Genomic DNA, 19,386 nt, shown 5'->3' with positions numbered 1-19,386 from the left:
CGGTGTGTGCAACCAGCGAGTCTTTTGAACTTGTACCTTGAAACATAAGCAGCGTCGCGGAGCTCGCTTACGCCCGTTTCGCGATAATAATAATTGATTGCTGGGAAATTTGTTGTTCGAGAGACGATTTGCCGTCTGATTTCAGGCAATGGAACACGGATTGCCAATGAGTATGAAATTAATAACCATTTGTCTGGACGAATTATTTGAAGTACCAAGATATGTGAAATTTGTAGCAGCATGGTTTTGGATTAAACTTAAGCCATTGTGATTAGATTACCGGCATCCTGTCTCGATAGGAGATATCCGTGACGTGCGCCGAATTATTTGGGGGCAAGTGCTCTAAATACCTCACATTTTAAGCGATATGAATAAATCATTCTTAAGCTTCTACCATTTGAAGTGCTTTGCATCCGCAACGGATTTTTATCGCATTCCTTCGCGGGAGTCTTGAAAGCCCCTATAGTCGTCATCAGTATATTCGGTGTCGCGTGCTCGAAACCATTCGTCAATCATCTGCTAAATTTGTTGATACCAAGCACAGAAATCCCTCTATGTTGGATGCCCTTTATGTATGCGAATTTCATGTACAGTCTTCTATTAGACCTTTCATATCCTCATTTTCTGCTGAACTATATCCAACATATAACCTGTGTAATTGGATCTCTTGGTGAAGAAATAAGTGATTAAATGGTAAAATCCCAATTTAGGAACAAAACTCAAACGCCTACGAGAGAGGTTCCTTGCTCAGGCCAAGAGAATTTTGTCATATCCAGAGAGGTTTCTTGATCATAATCATTAGCGACAGCAAATGCTTCGGGTGTTCATATACGTTGTTCCAATTTGCGTCCACATATGCGGAGCCATTACTGTATTCTTATCTCGCACCCCAAAAGTCCATCAATGGGCAGTTGTACATACAAGGATGGTTAACAATATACAATGACGATTTGTCCACTGTCTATAGATAACTTAAGATGAGTTGCAGAATAACAGGAACTTGACGAGTGGAAAAATTTGCTTTATTTCGCAAATGATTCACCCTTTCAGATCAGAGGGAAATCTTCTTGATTCTGTTACTCTAGCAGAGAACGCCTTATACTTAAGATTTGGCGACCATTTACAAAATTATTCTGTAAGCTACAGAAGACGGTGAAGATTTGGTCCGTTGTCGACCGGCCGTCGATGAAACTGACTTGGTGACTGAGCATGAGCATTGGTGACCGTGACAGTGGGAAAATGATTTCGCATACTCATTAACATACCACACCGACTCACTTATTTACAGCCCCACTCACTAGTTCACTTACTCATTTATTCATACACACTTCCCAATAAACATTTTTGCTGAACAAAAATAGAACAAACTTTAACTCAAGAAACTGCTATTCAGCTAGTTCTGAGTCAGCAACCGACTCGCCCACTAACTCGCCAACTTCTACACTGATTTGGTTTCTATATATACGGTTGAAGAATGTTTTAAAATGTAAAACTACTTTTATGTTGCTTTCCGGCTTCGTTTTACTTCAAGACATTTGGGCCTTCTGCATGAAGGTCTTATAATGTTATAAGTAAAATTAAGATTTTTAACCCTAAAGAACGTTTCGTCTTATTCCATGGGCGTTTCTGGGGCGTTCAGGTGGCCTCAATTGAAATTTACGAGGTCTTAGAGGGTTCCATACGGTCTCTGAAGCGCTTTAGGGCAAGTTTTGGGGGTCACACGAGCGCTTTAAGGGGTCTCCCGGAAATTACACGGAAGCTTTTCATGGATTCTAGGATGTCTCCGGGTCAGCTCCAATGAAACCCGCTTATTTGTGCTCTTTGTGAACTTCCTGGAAACCCCCTTGGTTCCATCTCAAATGCCCAGAAAATCTGTTCACGCGAACTATGTTTCTTTCGAAGCCCTGACATAATTTGAACAGTCTACCTACCCAGACAACCAGGAATCGCACAAGGATGCATGCTGTACATCGTATAAAGTACTATTTTTTGTCACTATCGCATATATGCACGGCTGAGGGACAATTCTCATCGCATATGATGTTATTTTTTGAACTTAGTGCGATGTATCAGGTAAAATCATATAAGAGTGCAAATAACCTTTTATATAATGTATGACTACATCGTAGTAGACGATATTCCGATGTTTTCTTGCGACGAACTTTGCTTATTCGCAAAAGCGTTCGAGTGAACTCGCAAAGTGTCAATTGAATTCGCATAATTGCGTACTGCGATGATTATACGACTTCGCTTGGTACTTTTCTAATTATGTCAGTTTAACCCGTATTGGTGTACAAACTAAATCGCATAAAAGTGAAAATAAACTCGTTCAAATATACATACAAACTCGCATAAGCTAGAATCGTTAAAGTTGGCATATTGCGATGTGATATGTGATAACAATGAAAGAGGTGCGGTTGAAGTGTCAAAAAGCTACAAGAAAGCGAAAAGTCATCATTATGGTTACAAAACAAGTTACAAAGTCATCATTTTTGTTTTGTTGAGCTGATGATTAACAATAAGTGGTGCTAGCAAGAGAAGAGTAGTGGTAACAGTGCGAGAAATCATGCTAAATCATTTTGATCTCCAGATATATTCCAACAAATACTGAGGTGAGTTAGAATGTCATGACAATTAATCAGTGTGTTTCATAAGTAGTGTTTTGTGTTAAATGTGAAGTACGGCTCGATAATCCAAAGGTTATTAGTTTGATACTTAGGAGACACGATTTTTTTTATTTCGAATATTTTTAAGTCGCATAAGATGCTATACTACGTCGCAATAGTGCATACCTTGCATCACATAAGATATCGCTTCAAGCCATATAGCGTCATTATTTTTCCGTCAATGCACGTATAGCGCCTCCACTTTTGTACGCATAAGGTACTTTTACTGCATCTTATGCGATGTAATTTTACCGCATAAAAGTACCTATAACCTGAACATAAACTTCATTATACGTGCAAATTGGTTGTCTGGGATAGAATTCCATTATGTCGAACAGCAAGTACGTAGCGTAAGTACATACAGACAGACAGACAGACAGACAGACAGACAGACAGACAGACAGACAGACAGACAGACAGACAGACAGACAGACAGACAGACAGACAGACAGACAGACAGACAGACAGACAGACAGACAGACAGACAGACAGACAGACAGACAGACAGACAGACAGACAGACAGACAGACAGACAGACAGACAGACAGACAGACAGACAGACAGACAGACAGACAGACAGACAGACAGACAGACAGACAGACAGACAGACAGACAGACAGACAGACAGACAGACAGACAGACAGACAGACAGACAGACAGACAGACAGACAGACAGACAGACAGACAGACAGACAGACAGACAGACAGACAGACAGACAGACAGACAGACAGACAGACAGACAGACAGACAGACAGACAGACAGACAGACAGACAGACAGACAGACAGACAGACAGACAGACAGACAGACAGACAGACAGACAGACAGACAGACAGACAGACAGACAGACAGACAGACAGACAGACAGACAGACAGACAGACAGACAGACAGACAGACAGACAGACAGACAGACAGACAGACAGACAGACAGACAGACAGACAGACAGACAGACAGACAGACAGACAGACAGACAGACAGACAGACAGACAGACAGACAGACAGACAGACAGACAGACAGACAGACAGACAGACAGACAGACAGACAGACAGACAGACAGACAGACAGACAGACAGACAGACAGACAGACAGACAGACAGACAGACAGACAGACAGACAGACAGACAGACAGACAGACAGACAGACAGACAGACAGACAGACAGACAGACAGACAGACAGACAGACAGACAGACAGACAGACAGACAGACAGACAGACAGACAGACAGACAGACAGACAGACAGACAGACAGACAGACAGACAGACAGACAGACAGACAGACAGACAGACAGACAGACAGACAGACAGACAGACAGACAGACAGACAGACAGACAGACAGACAGACAGACAGACAGACAGACAGACAGACAGACAGACAGACAGACAGACAGACAGACAGACAGACAGACAGACAGACAGACAGACAGACAGACAGACAGACAGACAGACAGACAGACAGACAGACAGACAGACAGACAGACAGACAGACAGACAGACAGACAGACAGACAGACAGACAGACAGACAGACAGACAGACAGACAGACAGACAGACAGACAGACAGACAGACAGACAGACAGACAGACAGACAGACAGACAGACAGACAGACAGACAGACAGACAGACAGACAGACAGACAGACAGACAGACAGACAGACAGACAGACAGACAGACAGACAGACAGACAGACAGACAGACAGACAGACAGACAGACAGACAGACAGACAGACAGACAGACAGACAGACAGACAGACAGACAGACAGACAGACAGACAGACAGACAGACAGACAGACAGACAGACAGACAGACAGACAGACAGACAGACAGACAGACAGACAGACAGACAGACAGACAGACAGACAGACAGACAGACACTATTTAGGAGCAAGATTTAGGGAATTGATTGGGCTATATAGAAAAAATATTACACTGAGGAACAATTTTTTTTTCAAGGAGAAAAATTCTAATTAAAGATAGATTTTTAAATATCACAAAAACCCTAGCAAAAACCGTTTTTTTTATTTTCATAATTTTTCTTTCTGCAAAAACTTGATGTCAAAACACATGTTTGAACGTAACGGTGGCGATAGGTTCTGAAGGGTCAAAAATTGGTGCATGCTTAAAACATTGGATGTTTAAAGAAACCGTATGTGTTTGTATACAAATTATGATTCTTGGGTTTATTTTGAATGAAAATGGTTTTATGCATTAACTTTCTAAAAGCTATAGCTTTTATAGATATCGTTTTCGATATACAGGGGGTGACCAAAATGTTTGGGATAGGCAACTATTTTTCTTACACAAAAAAATTCAGCATGCTGTAACTTTTCATAGAGTGCATCAAAAAATCTCAAATTTTAACTGTTTATCAACCTGATATATATGCATCATTGGTACAAATTTGGGCCCGATTGAATATTTTTTCGCGAAGTTAGAACTGTTCGGGTAAAACACTAATATTAAGACAACTCATTTCTGAGCTATCATATCTCGGAAACGAGTGAACCGAATTGAATGAATTTTTTAACGTTTATCAACGATATATTGATACTTAATACAACGTTATAAAATGTAATATTTTCTCACGGCAAGTTAAGTTATACCGGGTTGAAATTTTTACCCATATAGGGGAAAATAAGTCAAATTTACAATACCACACAAAAATTACTAAATGTGTTCTTCCTTTAATCTAAATAGGCTCTTATATATCTGATTAAAGATAACTTGAGAACAGAAGTGGAAAATCTTTGGACATCAACACTAAAATTTATTGACATTGACTTAAAAAAAATACATTTTTTCGAGAAAAATCCAAAAATTATCAATCCATGATAACTTTTTTCAACGTTCAAAAAGTATCTATGTTTCAATAGTTTGTGAAGCATTTGTATATTGTTAGTGTACGTTCAAAACTTCATTCAATTCGGTTCACTGGTTTCCGAGATATGATAGGTCAAAAATGAGTTGTCTAAAAAATAGTGTTTTACCCGAACGGTTCTAACTTGGCGAAAAATTATTCAATCGAGTCCAAATTTGTACCAATGATGCACATATAATATGTTAACAAACAGTCAAAATTTGAGATTTTTTTATGCACTCTATGTAAAGTTATAGCATGTTGAACTTTTTTGTGTATTTTCTAGCTACTCAGTATGCTATAGAAAATGCAATAAAAAATGTTTGATTATTCATCCCCGCAAGGTATGTAACCTCTCAAAAGCCGTAAAATGTATTGCAAAAATCAATCATTTCCCATTTTACTTCTCCACAAGGGTTATTGCTTAGCTTAGCCTTAGTGTGTATGCTACATTGGTGTCACACGGTGTGCATACTATAAGGCGCATGCTTTGCCACTTCTACACATTGATCAAAATCGTTGGGAGTGAAACATTTTTACCATACAATGATGCAACAAGCCTTATAATTGAACATTGATGGACGCTCTTGGAAGCTATGCAATCTTTCGTTTTTCTCTAACGAATTGCCTCGCGTTTTTCAATATGGAAATATAAATTTAAATCGCACTCACGTGACTGAAAGACTATCAGATTATGTAAGTGAAGGGAGTAAATGCAATGATCAATTTCTGTCTTTCGTTCCGTCCACCTCTAAAAATGTCTAGCATGTACATCTCAGATTTTGCTCCATCAAAAACTACATAATTTACTCTACGCTTACTCACTTGCATTTCACAATTGACTGAAGCTAAGAAAATGCATCGGAACTCATTAGACCAGGTTTCCAAACTTTTATGTGCGGGACCCCCTTTTGTCAGCAGACGTACATTTCGCGACTCATCATAGAAATTCCCTCATTTGTTGACTGTTACAGTAACATATTCGACTGGCCCTCGCGACCCCCTGGATGAAGGTCAAGACCCCCCTGGACGGTCGCGACCCACAGTATGGGAAACCATGCATTAGACACCTTTAAAATTGAAAAACCAATCATCAGGACGAAAGGGTAAATAAATCATAATAGAATTGTTGACTGAATAGGGTTTACTCTAGTTTTAGGCGAGTAAAAACAGTTGAAGGTCGTTAGAAGCAACCACAAACTAAAATATGCAAACCACATGGGCTACGACTTCGACAATACTTTGTCGAGGTCAAGTTCTAATCAAGGCTGAATAACGGATTCTAGATAACCCTATTCTAAAAAGTGAACCACATTTCATTGTCACGGCTCTAGTAACACTAAGTAATCCACGTTTGGCTTTGATTAACCGCTCTTTTGAGCTTTACAGCTCAGCGATAACTGAAACGAAAACCTCATGCTTCCAGAATTCTCAGGACTAAAGTCCAAAGCAACAAATGGATTGACCCAACCGCAGTCGATTTTGAAAGCAGTAGCCGAAAATTAATATAATGCATGCACGATATGTAAATTGGATGTGTATTTCGTTGGCTTTTCTGTTATGGTTTTGAACTGATCGTCTGGCAGTCTGAAGAAGGTAGGTCAGTCGTATGTTCGTTATTGGTCTTGACACAGCACCTCCAGAGTCGCGTTCGCAGCGGAATGGATCTAAAAGAGTTCGAAGCGTATCGGTCTCCCATGAAGGACTTCTATCGGGGTAAAATAGTGTTTCTTACTGGCGGGACTGGCTTTCTGGGGAAGTTGTACATCGAGAAGTTCATACGGTAAGAGGTTGTTTCTGAAACTCTGAAGCATATTTCACGCAGTTGTTGATTTCAGATGTGGTGTTTCGGAGATCCTTCTGCTTTCAAGAGCGAAAAAGGGTAAAACTCCTATGGAACGGTTGACTACGATTCTCAGCTCAGAGCCAGTTTTCACGAGGTACCAGGAGGATCCAGAGTTATACCATCAGAAAATCAAGATTATAGACGGAGATGTGAGCAAACATCAGTTGGCGATCAGCAATGACGATATGTCCTACATAATCAACAGTGCTAACATCTTTCTCCACGCTGCAGCCGATGTGCGGTTTGATGAATCGTTGAAGGAATCGGTTGAAACCAACATTCGAGGCACCAGTGAGATATTGAAGATCGCTGAGCAAGCGAAAGCTCTGGACGTCTTCATCTACGTGTCGACGGCCTTCTCGCAGTGCAACCGAGATTGCATCGAGGAGACGTTCTACCCGGCCAAGTTCGATCCGTACAAGTTGATCGAGTTGGTTGAGAATCAGACAGATGAAGTCAGTTTTGAGGTAATGGGAAAGAAGATCATCGAACAGTGGCCAAATACGTACGCGTTTACCAAGTCACTGGCGGAGGAGGTGGTTCGGCGCTATACGGACAAAATACCCGTAGCAGTGATTCGGCCTTCGATTGGTAAGATATTGGATTGGTGTGAAATAATTTTAGAATTGGCATAACTCTTCTGATAGTTACTCCAATAATGGGTTTGGTTGAAGGTTGAACTCACTCGAAATGATCATGAAGACTTCCTAACAATACCGATTTTCCATTCCCAGTGACCACAACCAACAGTGACCCGATACCCGGTTGGACGGACAACATCTACGGTTTCAACGGAGTGGTGGTCGGTGCAGCAACGGGAACTCTACGGATTTTCCACATCAACAATGACTACCGGGCGGATATAGTACCGGCGGATATGGTCATCAACGGTACTCTGGCAGTGGCGTGGTACGCAGCCAGTCATCGTGGGGAAGACAATATCGTCAACTGTACGGTTGCTGATCATCCACTCACATGGGGAATGGTTCGGGACGAACAGCTCAAATGGCAAAATAAGATCCCCTTCCTCGGAGGTCTATGGATAACCACCTACAACACAACCACGAACTATTACATTTCGGAGTTTCTGAAGATCTTCTACCACATCATACCGGCTATACTATTCGATCTGGCCCTGAGGTTGAACAGCCAGAAGCCTCGGGTGCTCAAGCTGTACCGAAAAGTGCACAAGTTTTCGGACGTCCTACGGTTCTTCACGAACAACGAGTGGAATTTCCGGAACGAAAAGTTCCACAAAGTCATCAGTCACATGACGGAAGAGGATCGGAAGTTTTTCCCGTGCGAAATTGACAAAATCGAATGGAAGGAGTTCCTGGCGCAGAACATTATGGGACTGCGGATGTACATAATGAAGGAAAAGTGGGACAACCTGGAGCAGGCCAAGAAACAGTACAACCGACGGTGCATGGCTCACAGAGCGATTCTGGTGATTTGGTACTTCCTGGTGGCTTACGTGGTGTACAATTTGCTGGACTTTGTCGGACTGATGGATGTGGCTAAGGGTTGGTATGCGGACTACAGAAAGTGAGCTTGTTTAACCATTATTGTGAATTGATATGTGATTAGCCATCTAAATATACGATTGTCAAGTTCTTTGTTGATGATTAACCTGGGCTTGTTAGGGGAATATCTGTAAATAAAAGAAAATCGCGTTAAGTACTGTTCCTTTGAATTCCACTAAGAATTTGCATCCTTTGACAGATACGTATTTTGACCTCAACTGTAAGGTCGTCTTCAGTGTCTTGTACTTGACTCGACTTGACTGAGTCGAGTCAAGTACAAGACACTGAAGACGACCTTACAGTTGAGGTCGAAATACGTATCTGTCAAAGGATGCAAATTCTTAGTGGAATTCAAAGGAACAGTACTTAACGCGATTTTCTTTTATTTAGGTTCTTTTCTTCGCCCTCATGGTGTCTGTATGCACATTCACTTTCTAATCTACTCTTCGGTAATACTTTTGGAATTCATTCAACATTTTTATGTAATGCCATAGGCAATTCCTTCGAAAACTTATTCTGAAGTTACATAGGGAACTTTTTCGGCAAATTCATTGTTAATTCTTTTAGTAGTTAATTTGGTTGTCACTTTGGGTAATGTATCAGAATACAATTTTTTGAAAATTTCATCAAAAATTCATTTCCAAAGGCATTCTGTGCAATCCGTTTGGGAATTGATTAGGTAATTTAATAAATTCCTTTGGCAATTTCTTCTGAGTTTGTTGGCCAACTCATTTAAAACACATTTCGGTAATTCCTTTGAAAGTTTTTGTGGAAGTCCTTCTACATTTTTCATTATTTTTTTTCGATTAACACGGTCCTTTATAAACACCTCTTGAGATATTCGGTCATCATCTACACCCGATCCAAACGTAGCTACAGTGTTACCAACAAAAACAGTGTTCCACCGGCAAATTTAGACCATATGCATACAAGATTCGCACCAAACCACCCCCACATGATATGCACCATCCAACCAGCTGTAACCCTTTTTCATTTTTTGACCAAAGTTGATTAGAATCGAGCCCTGGAGAAGATCCAATTCAAGGACCGAAACGTCGGTGAAGATTAAGTGGAATCAACGCTTTCATTCAAGATTGCACAGCCGAAAAACAAAATTTTGTAAATATCTTCGACACCTTTTTTGAAATCTTTTTCGGCACTTCTTTTGAGAATTGATTTGGGGGCTGTTCATAAACCACGTAGACCAAAATTTGGCCATCTTAGACCCCCCCCTACCCTCTCGTAGACTTTTGTCCATACAAAAATTTTAAAATTTGTATGGAGCGTAGACTTTGGCCGGACCCCCCCCCCTCTTCCCAAAAAGTCTACGTGGTTTATGAACGGCCGCTTGGCAACTCGTTTCTTTTTAAAAATTTCCTTCTGCTGCTTTTCAGCATTTTTTTTTATTAAACTCCTCAACACTACTATGCCTCGCAAACAGTTGGAACGGTAACTTCAACTTGCTATATCTTGATCATTTTTCATCCGATTTGACAACATTTTGGGCATATAAATTTTCCTAGGCTTCTAGATGAATATAAAATGTTTGAAATATTGATCGATTCAAAGTTGTATATTTGAGTACTCAAAAACTAGGAGCAAGTACATAGAAAAGCGCAATTTTCTACAGTTATTCCAAACGAAGAATGGTTTTCTTACATGTTTTAAAGGCAGGTCTTGTTTCACTAGGAACGTAGAGTCATAAGAAAGAAGAAGAAGAAAAAGAAGAAGTTGAAGAAGAAATAGAAGAAGGACAACGTTCATAATGCACCCTCTTCGTTTAAACTTGGATATAATAAAGGCACTCTTGATAATTTTCCCCTGAGATTTTCCCGTATAATTGTGAGAAGTGTGAATCCAAGAATAACAATATTTTCGCCACATTACGTACTCTTTTGTTCGACTATTATTTAGACCATTGTTAACTCTTTTGGATTTTTTTCATTCCTTCAATAATCTACGTGGATTTTTTTTACGGAATTTTTTTGTCATTCTTTTGGATTTTCCCATAGAAATATCCTAATAATTCTTTTGGGGATTCCTTTGGAAATTTTTAAAAGATTTATTTTGGCAATTTATTTGGCAGTTTCTGATGTGCATAATGTATTTCAATGTTATCGTAAACGGTAAATTTTTTGAGAATTTTTCGAAAAGATATTTGGTAACTTCGTTCGGCGTTCCTTTGGAACTCTTCTTCAATTTCTTGGGGATTTTCATTGCTATTTCCTTTAGATGATGAAAAGGAACACTGAAGGCATTTTATATTATTCACGGTGAGTTCTTTCCTGTTTATATTCTTGCGCTTGTATTTTTTGTAAAAATATAAATCCTGTACTTATTTAATGTTTCCATGCATTATAAGCCTCAACTTGTAAATGAAGGGGGTAAGGGGTACTTTTCTTTTCGTTTCAGAGAGCGAGTATAGGCGCTTAAGCCTTAGGCATTAAGGCCAGGGCACTCGATGTAAATATCATTGTCCCATCCCAGGAAATTGCGCTGATATGGAGTGTGCATTAACTTTCTTAGCCACGCCACTCCCACCAATTCAACGTACAAAGCTCATTCCCCTAAAAATGAAACGGTTGGTACGGTTGTCCCCGTTTCTTCATTTATCAAATTCAAAAACATGCGTCAATCATGTTATTCATAAGTGGATAATCTGATTGCTGTAAATTTTTGAATTGTCTTCAAACCCATTAGTCTGCACAGTGGGCCTGGCCGCTATTTGTGTCATCTCGCTGATATGCTACAATTTGTAGCCTACAAATATTAATGCTGACAAGAAAATATCGGAAGAAATTCCGGTATTTCCAGGATGCTTTTCAACATTGGCTGTGCAAGCACTAGAATAGAATAAAATAATGGAATAGGAATTTCATTGTTATTTCCTTCGGATATTTCTGTGAAAATTCCTACGGCAAAGAAATATGAATTTCTTTACTAATTTTATTTAAATTTAATCAGCAGTTCCTTCCCTTGAAAATTCCTGTATGAAGAACTAAATTCACAAATTAGAAAGGGTAAAAATGCGGGTACTTTTTAGTAATTCCATTGTTAATTCATGCGGAAATAACTTCATGAATTTCTCTTGCTGCACCTTTGAGAATTTCTTTAGCAATTTTATTGAGATTACTTCTGTAATTACTTTTTTATTGTATTTATATTCATCTTTCGAAACCTCCTTCGGCCACTTCCTCTTCCTTTTTTGGAAATTTATTGAAAAAAAGTTGTTGAATAACTGTCATAATTCTGATAACAATGAGGCAAACCAGCTCAGGGCTAAAAGTCTCAAAAAATAAAGAAAAAAAATCTGATGAATTTTACGCAGCTGGTCCTTCGGGAATTCCTTCGGCAATTTCTTTATAGAACCCTACGGTATTTTTTTGTCAATTCCTTCGGTAATCCCTATCAGTTTTTTTATTCGGAAATTTCAGCTTCCACGGCAATTTAAGAGAATTTTATCCGCCATCTATTCGGAAGGTTCACAGGTAATTATGTTAGGAATTTTTTTTTACGTGTATTTTAATTGATGCTAATTCTTCACTAGTAGAGTAAGGAAATACTTCTATAATTCTTTCGCAATATTCTTTGGGTTTTCCTTCGACAGTTTTTTTCTTCGGCCATACCTTTGAAAATTTCACACACAATTCTTTTGGAAATCCCGAAATTCCAAAATAAGAAGTATGTGGCTAATACAGGCCCATTCGGAAGTAATCTTTGCGGCTTAAGCGCCTTACGGAGTGGCAGCGCTTCTCAAACTTTTTGTAACCGCAGCGCCTTTCGAAATTTCCAATAATGTCGCTGCACACCAAAAACTTTTTACAAAGAATTTTAGTGATTTTAACACTTTCGGTTCAAAATTTCGAATAAAAAGCCTTCAATGTCATGTTACCTTATAATAAAAAAAAAAATACGTTCTGCAAATGCTTATTAAAGAAACATTTCTTAAATATTCACAGAATCCAACAATAATTGGAAATTTCTGGAGGATACTATACAAAACCTTTGAATTTGTTATGACAAAATATGCAGTTTACCAAATTTTAGGAAAAATAGATATAAAATGGATTGCTTAGAGAGCCTGTTAGGACGGTTGGCAGTTACGGTGAGGAGTCTTGTTTTCGTATTCGTGCAAGAGAGACACAACTCTAAAAAGGGTGATTTCAGAATCATGCACGAAATCGACATATAAGTTGCGGCAGATTATTTTAAGATAAGGAGATAAACCAGCCTAGAGGGCTCAAAATCTCAATAATAAAAACAAAAAATATACGAGTGATACCTGTTGCCGCAACCACTGTGTGGTAGGTCAGTCGATTCACTGTGAAACAACCGGCTCAACTTTGCGCGCGAATAAAGCACCCCATATACAATATGTGTCACACAAAGGATGATCCATCCGTATTGTAACAAATTAATCAGTTGAAGTCACGCAGTAAGGGGCTGTCCATAAACCACGTGGTCATTTTTTTGGGACTTCTCAACCCCCCCGCGTGGTCATTAGTCCATACAAATTTTTTTATTTGTCCATACAAAATGGTCATTGGCCAACCCCCCCCCCCCTCATGACCACGTGGTTTATGGACAGCCCCTAAAGTGACAGTGGTTTGTTAGTTTCAGCAATTTGTTAGCAGTTCTTTCAGTAGGAGTTCGTCAGTATTGTTTATGGGGGAATTTAAAAGACAAAAGACAATTACACCGTCTTCGACCTTGCGGCCTCTACAGACTGAACATTACAAACATTCGACAACGGACAACACATATAACACCCAGTGGCCCAGTGGAAAATTTTCAGTTCGACGAAAAGTTTTCCCCGACTGGAGCGGGAATCGAACCCACACTCCGAGGCTTACGAGACGCCTAAACGACTGCCGCCGCTAACCGCTCGGCCACGAAGCCCACCAATTTGATTGAGTGGAAAGAATACAGAAATGTAAGTTTGTAACATATTTGTAAAAGATAATGAATTAATTTTAATAAATTTACAGCTTTGAAGCTGTCCAGTCCAGCAGCTGCAAGAACTGTTTTCGCCCCTAAAAATTACGCCAACAATACCATTTAGGTACTTTTACCCTAAGAGATAAGCCCTAACAGAGCGAGAGTGGCGCTCTCGCATTATACCTAATGAGAGAACAGACCAGCAGCATACTGACCAGCAGCATGAGAAGGAGTTCTCAGAAAACACTCACTCTCACAAATTTCCTGAAGCATCACTGAAGGATTCACGAAGAATCCGTCTGAAGAATTCATAGGAATTACAGAGAGAATAAAACAATTAAAAATAACTTGAGAAATTCCCAAAATCATTTAAAAAACTTCCATAACACCTTCTGAAGGGTTTGCTGATTAAATGTTTCAAGATAACTCCTAAAAAAATTGTCGAAGATGTTTCCTAATCAATTACCTATGGAATTTTTGAAGGATGTACTGAAAGATTATTTGAAGAATTTTACAGAGCGCCAAAGAAATTGTAGAAGGAAATGCAATTGGCAAAGACAATACTAACCCAAGCAACACACATGGTCACAGAACAGTCACGGCAGCACAGGTAATGGTTGCGCAGTAAGTCACTGTGACTTCTGTGCAATCCTTACATGCGTTGCTGTGACTGTTTTGTAACCATCCCAAGTAACAATCTTGATTCTATTTGGTTTTATTTGTTTTTTTTTTTGATAGTTTTATCGGAATATTGCATATTCTAATTCAGGCCAAACATGTCTAAAGGTCCTATCTGCAAAAGAGAGGCTCTCTTTGATTTCCCTCTCTTTCGTTAATATCTCAGCTGTTTATTTGTATTATGATTGTCTCCTTGCATTGCACGATGGTCAAAACAATCGTCTTTTAATTTGTACTGTAAAAATAATTGAAAAGTGTACCATTACATTGCAATAATTGAAAGAGAAAGTGAACAAATAGAGCCCCTCAAATGCAGATAGGACCTTTTGAAATGTTAGGCCTGAATTGATCTTATCGGAGTTTCAGCTGAGCACAACTATTCTTCATTAATATGTGGTTTTAAAAACACCTTCAAGTATGCTTAAGGTTTAGTTCATAAAACCATAAACACAACAAGATTGAAATTATTTTCAGTTTCATATTGTAGTTATCTTCAATCATCCGTTCTTGATCAAGAGCAACTGTTCTCGCATGAGAACTGTTTGGTACATGAAAAATACAAGAAAAAACTCAAGCATCACATTTTGATTCTCATCGTTCTATTATTGCTGCCAATCAAGAACACCTACCCGGAAACCCAACCGCGACGCGGTGCAGTGCCAAGTTCCTCCAGTTGCAGCATCCGAAATGAGGTGGGTTTGGTCATCCAGGACGTCGATTCCCGTGCAATCGGGGTTCCAATCATCGATCTTCAAAATCAACAACTAGTTATCTGTTGGAAATGCTGACTGGAGGAATGAGGCACTGCACCGCATCAAGGCCGGTTATCGAAAAAGGTCTGCCTGGTTGGCAACGGTACTGGGATGCTGATTAAATTTATCGGACGAGATTCACAAAATCTACCGCGGTGTAATGTTTTTTTTTGTTCACAATTTGGCGTACATGATTTATGACGTTCTCGGCGGAGTTTGCATAAACCTACATCAAGAACGTTATAAAACTGAGTACCTACTCTTGAGTAATACTTCTTACCCTTGCTTAAGATGAAATAAATTTAAGACGTTCTTGATGGAGGCCAACCAGGCTGCATTGAGAACGATTTCAATCCTAGTATTCTTGAGTTATGCTTTTAGCTCTGGCATAAGTTGAAAGAAATTTAAGACGATCTTATGGTGGTGTTGATTAAAACCATCGATAATGGACCGACCACCACCGGACTAGATTTCAATGGAAGCCATGTTGAGAAAACTCATGAACAATGTTCTCATGACCAGGAATAATATTTTTAAATATTTTATTAGTGCATTATAATCGAAGCGCGTTGCAATTTTTGGAAGTATCTTGCAACATATATACTATGATTTTTGCATGGCATTTGGTATCCTCGTTACACCACGGAAATATTTGCAATTTGTGTAATAATCATTATCATTGTGTTTTTTTTTTCAATTTAATTCGCCAAACTTTTCTGTCGACATAAAACGCTGCATCAGCAACAACACTGACAAATTTATTATCATTTTATCGTGCACTTTAAGAATTCTACAAGGAGAGAGCAATTCGCCTTGAGGACAACTTGGGAAGTACAACAAGTTTTAAGAGAAATTTAAAACAATTCTCTAAGAGCATCTTAGGATGGGCCGCTTTGGTCTTATGGCGGGTTTATGGATAAGTTGATGTCATTATGCAGAGCAATTTGGTGTATGCTTGGTTTTAAAGAACAGGTGTTGAAGAATACTTCAAAAGCATTGTAAAACTAATTTTGTTATTTGGAATGTGTTTGCATGCCAACTATTGAGGAAAATTCCTAAGGAAATATTGGATAAAAATAAATTTCGGAAGTGATGCACCAAAGATTTTCGAACAATTGAATATTCCTAATGTGTAATAAAATGTTGTTCACTACACAATATTTTAGTAATTTTGATTTGTTCGTCAAATAATGATTTAGTGGTACAGTAGTTGTCTTTATTCAATAGTTTTAGCAATAAATGAAGACTTCGATTTGAAAAACCAAATTTTCTTTATTAGAAGCTCTAAAGATATTTTGGAATTTAATATGGGCGATCAACATAATGCAGATCATGTTTCTTAAAAGATTATGTTTTGAATCTGTCATCAAAACTTGCTGTGTCACAATCAATAAAGAGAAAATTTAGTAGTTTTTGATACTAACATTTTCCTTAATTGCTTTTAAAAATTAAGGTACACCGGGGCAAGTGAAAACGGGTGGAGCAAGATGAAACGTGAAATTTTGAAATAGATTTTTAAACAATTTGGAAATTTATTGTTCGCTAAAAGATTGCTTGGATCAAAAGCTATGTGTTACGACAATCAAATTATTTATCATCATTAGAAAATATCATGTTAACCCGCTGTTTCATCTTGCCCACCCTTTTTAACTTGCCCCGGTGTACCTTATGCAATTATATATGTGGTTGATTGCAGTATTTTTAATACAGCGGTTGGTACTGTGGTTGTTGATTTCAATTCGGTTTTCACAAAACTTCTGTATTATGTGAATTTTATAAAGATTTCAAGGATCCTAAAATAATCCTTTAAAATGTAGTAAAAATCTTTGTAGTAAAGTCTATCTTCTCTGTTGATGCTTCTAGACCAGGTGGATCATCAGGTGGATAAGGTGGATAATCTGACTTACGAACTGAAAGTTTCAATCGAACAATATCATTTAGAAAGATCCATAAATTACGTCACCATTTCAGGAGGCCCCCTCTTAGCAAAATTTTAGAGATCTCATATAAAAAGTGTGACATAGAGGAAAGGGGTTAAACCAAATTGTTTTTTTTGTTTTATACGTAATTTTGTGAAGATTTTAAAGTCTTAATATTGAGTATTTTCAGGTATTTTCGTGCAATATTTTAGCCTAATCAATACGAATGGCTCAACATAAAAAAATGTATTTTAAATTTCTTTTTATTCGTGAGTTTTAACTAAGGCAAATTCTTAACACCTCAAAATATGTGTGAAATCATTTTTCATTTGGATTTACTACAGAAAAACTGCGTTTTTAAGTACTTGTTTCGGTTTTGGTCCAGTGGATATTTCAAATATTTTATATTCATCTTGGAAGTTGGGAAAAATTATTGATTCCAAAATCATGAAAATCGGATGAAAAAAATCTTAAATGTTAAAAAATAGGTACCGCTTTTTTGTGCGTATTATTTGGCGTGAGTGATTTATAGTATAGCAATGGGATTTTTCCAGAAATTCCTTTGCAAATTTCTACCAAAAAAAAACTTGTTTCTAGTGGAATTGACAAGAGAATTTTCTGAGAAATTTTCATAGTAATTGCCGAAGGAATTTAAATTACCGAATTGCCGAACAAATTCCAATGGAATAGGACACAATTGGTGAAGTTTGGTTTGTAGTAATAAGCTAAATTTATGTGTGGTGAGAAGGTGAATTCTCCGTTTCTGCAAAGGAATGGTACAAAAAGCGTGGGTATTATGTTTCCTTTCCTGATTTGATTCTGTTTGAGCAACTTTGGGTAACTGTGTTGTTCAAGTTTCAAGAAATGGAGAAAACAAAAACACAGTTACTCACAGTTTTGCTCAAACTGCATCAAATTAGGCAAGGAATCATAATTCTCTCGCTTTTTGTACCATTCCATTGTTCAAACGGAGAATTCACCTTCTCACCATGCAAGATGCAAGATGCAACAATTCAACTCATTACTACAATTCTAATACTTCATCCGAACGTGTCCTATTACCAAGTTCTCAAAACACTTGCTTAGTAACATCTCAAAGAAATCTTCGAAGCAATATAAAAAAAACCGTTAGAGATTGACTATGAAGTTCTAATATTGTTGGAAAAAAAAATCAAATTCATTTTTAAAGTTTTGGATAATACGCGATTCTCATTAAGCCTTAAGGTAAAACTGGAAGCATTTCCTCATTTCTTTGTTTTTGATTTTTTTTATTAAATAACGAAGCAATTTTAAAAATCCGGTTTCATACACATGTAGAGTACCCAAGTAACAAAATTAATTTTATAATGCTTTTGAAGTATTCTTCAACACCTGTTCTTTAAAACCATGCATAAACCAAATTGCTCTACAACACGACATCAACTCAACCATAAACCCGTCATAAGATCAAAGAGGCCCATCCTAAGATGCTCTTGGAGAGTTGTTTTTAAATTTCTCTTAAAACTTGTTGTACTTCCCAAGTTGTCCTCAAGGCGAATTGCTCTCTCCTTGTAGAATTCTTCAAGTGCACGATAAAACGATAATAAATTTGTCAATGTTGTTGCTGATGCAGCTTTTATGTCGACAGAAAAGTTTGGTGAATTAAATTGAAATTAAAAACACAATGAAAATGACACATTATTGTAATCGGGATTAATTTATTACACAAATTGGAAATATTTCCGGGATGTAGCAAGGATGCCCAATGCCAAGCAAAATTCATCGTATATATGTTGCAAGATACTTCCAAAAATTGCAACGCGCTTCCATTATAACGCACTAATAAAATATTAAAAAATATTATTCCTGGTCATGCGAACATTGCTCATGAGTTTTCTCAACATGGCTTCCATTGAAATCTAGGCCGGTGGTCGGTCTATCATCGATGGTTTTAATCAACAACACCATAAGATCGTCTTAAATTACTTTCAACTCATGCCAGAGCTAAAAGCATAACTCAAGACTACTAGGATTCATAACGTTCTCAATGCAGCCTGGTTGGCCTCCATCAAGAACGTCTTAAATTTATTTCATCTTATGCAAGGGTAAGAAGTATTACTCAAGAGTACTCAGGTTTATAACGTTCTTGATGTAGGTTTATGCAAACTCCGCCGAGAACGTCATAAATCATGTACGCCAAATTGTAAACAAAGAATAAATTATCGCA

At 38.1% G+C, this 19,386-nt stretch overlaps 1 protein-coding gene across 1 annotated transcript; it reads left to right on the top strand.

The window, feature by feature from the left end:
• The first annotated feature begins 7,066 nt into the window (after nt 1–7,066).
• On the top strand, nt 7,067–9,016 carry LOC109417265 (fatty acyl-CoA reductase wat). Its single transcript, XM_019691377.3, has 3 exons — nt 7,067–7,307; nt 7,363–7,961; nt 8,105–9,016. The coding sequence occupies exons 1-3, from the start codon at nt 7,186–7,188 to the stop codon at nt 8,917–8,919; spliced, it is 1,536 nt and encodes a 511-aa protein (XP_019546922.2). The 5' UTR covers nt 7,067–7,185; the 3' UTR covers nt 8,920–9,016.
• The last annotated feature ends 10,370 nt before the right edge of the window (nt 9,017–19,386 follow it).

Source organism: Aedes albopictus, chromosome 2 (assembly GCF_035046485.1).
Source record: "Aedes albopictus strain Foshan chromosome 2, AalbF5, whole genome shotgun sequence".
In the NCBI taxonomy this organism is placed as follows: domain Eukaryota; kingdom Metazoa; phylum Arthropoda; class Insecta; order Diptera; family Culicidae; genus Aedes; species Aedes albopictus.
The sequence above is the reverse complement of the archived record's forward strand: the minus strand, read 5'-3'. Positions and strand labels throughout refer to the sequence as shown.

What these genes read in the sequence shown, in the direction of transcription:
- LOC109417265 (XM_019691377.3), top strand. Translation starts at nt 7,186, where the DNA reads ATGGATCTAAAAGAGTTCGAAGCGTATCGGTCTCCCATGAAGGACTTC. An exon ending in TACATCGAGAAGTTCATACG is followed by an intron (nt 7,308 to 7,362) that starts GTAAGAGGTTGT and finishes TGTTGATTTCAG; the next exon opens with ATGTGGTGTTTCGGAGATCC. An exon ending in AGTGATTCGGCCTTCGATTG is followed by an intron (nt 7,962 to 8,104) that starts GTAAGATATTGG and finishes TTCCATTCCCAG; the next exon opens with TGACCACAACCAACAGTGAC.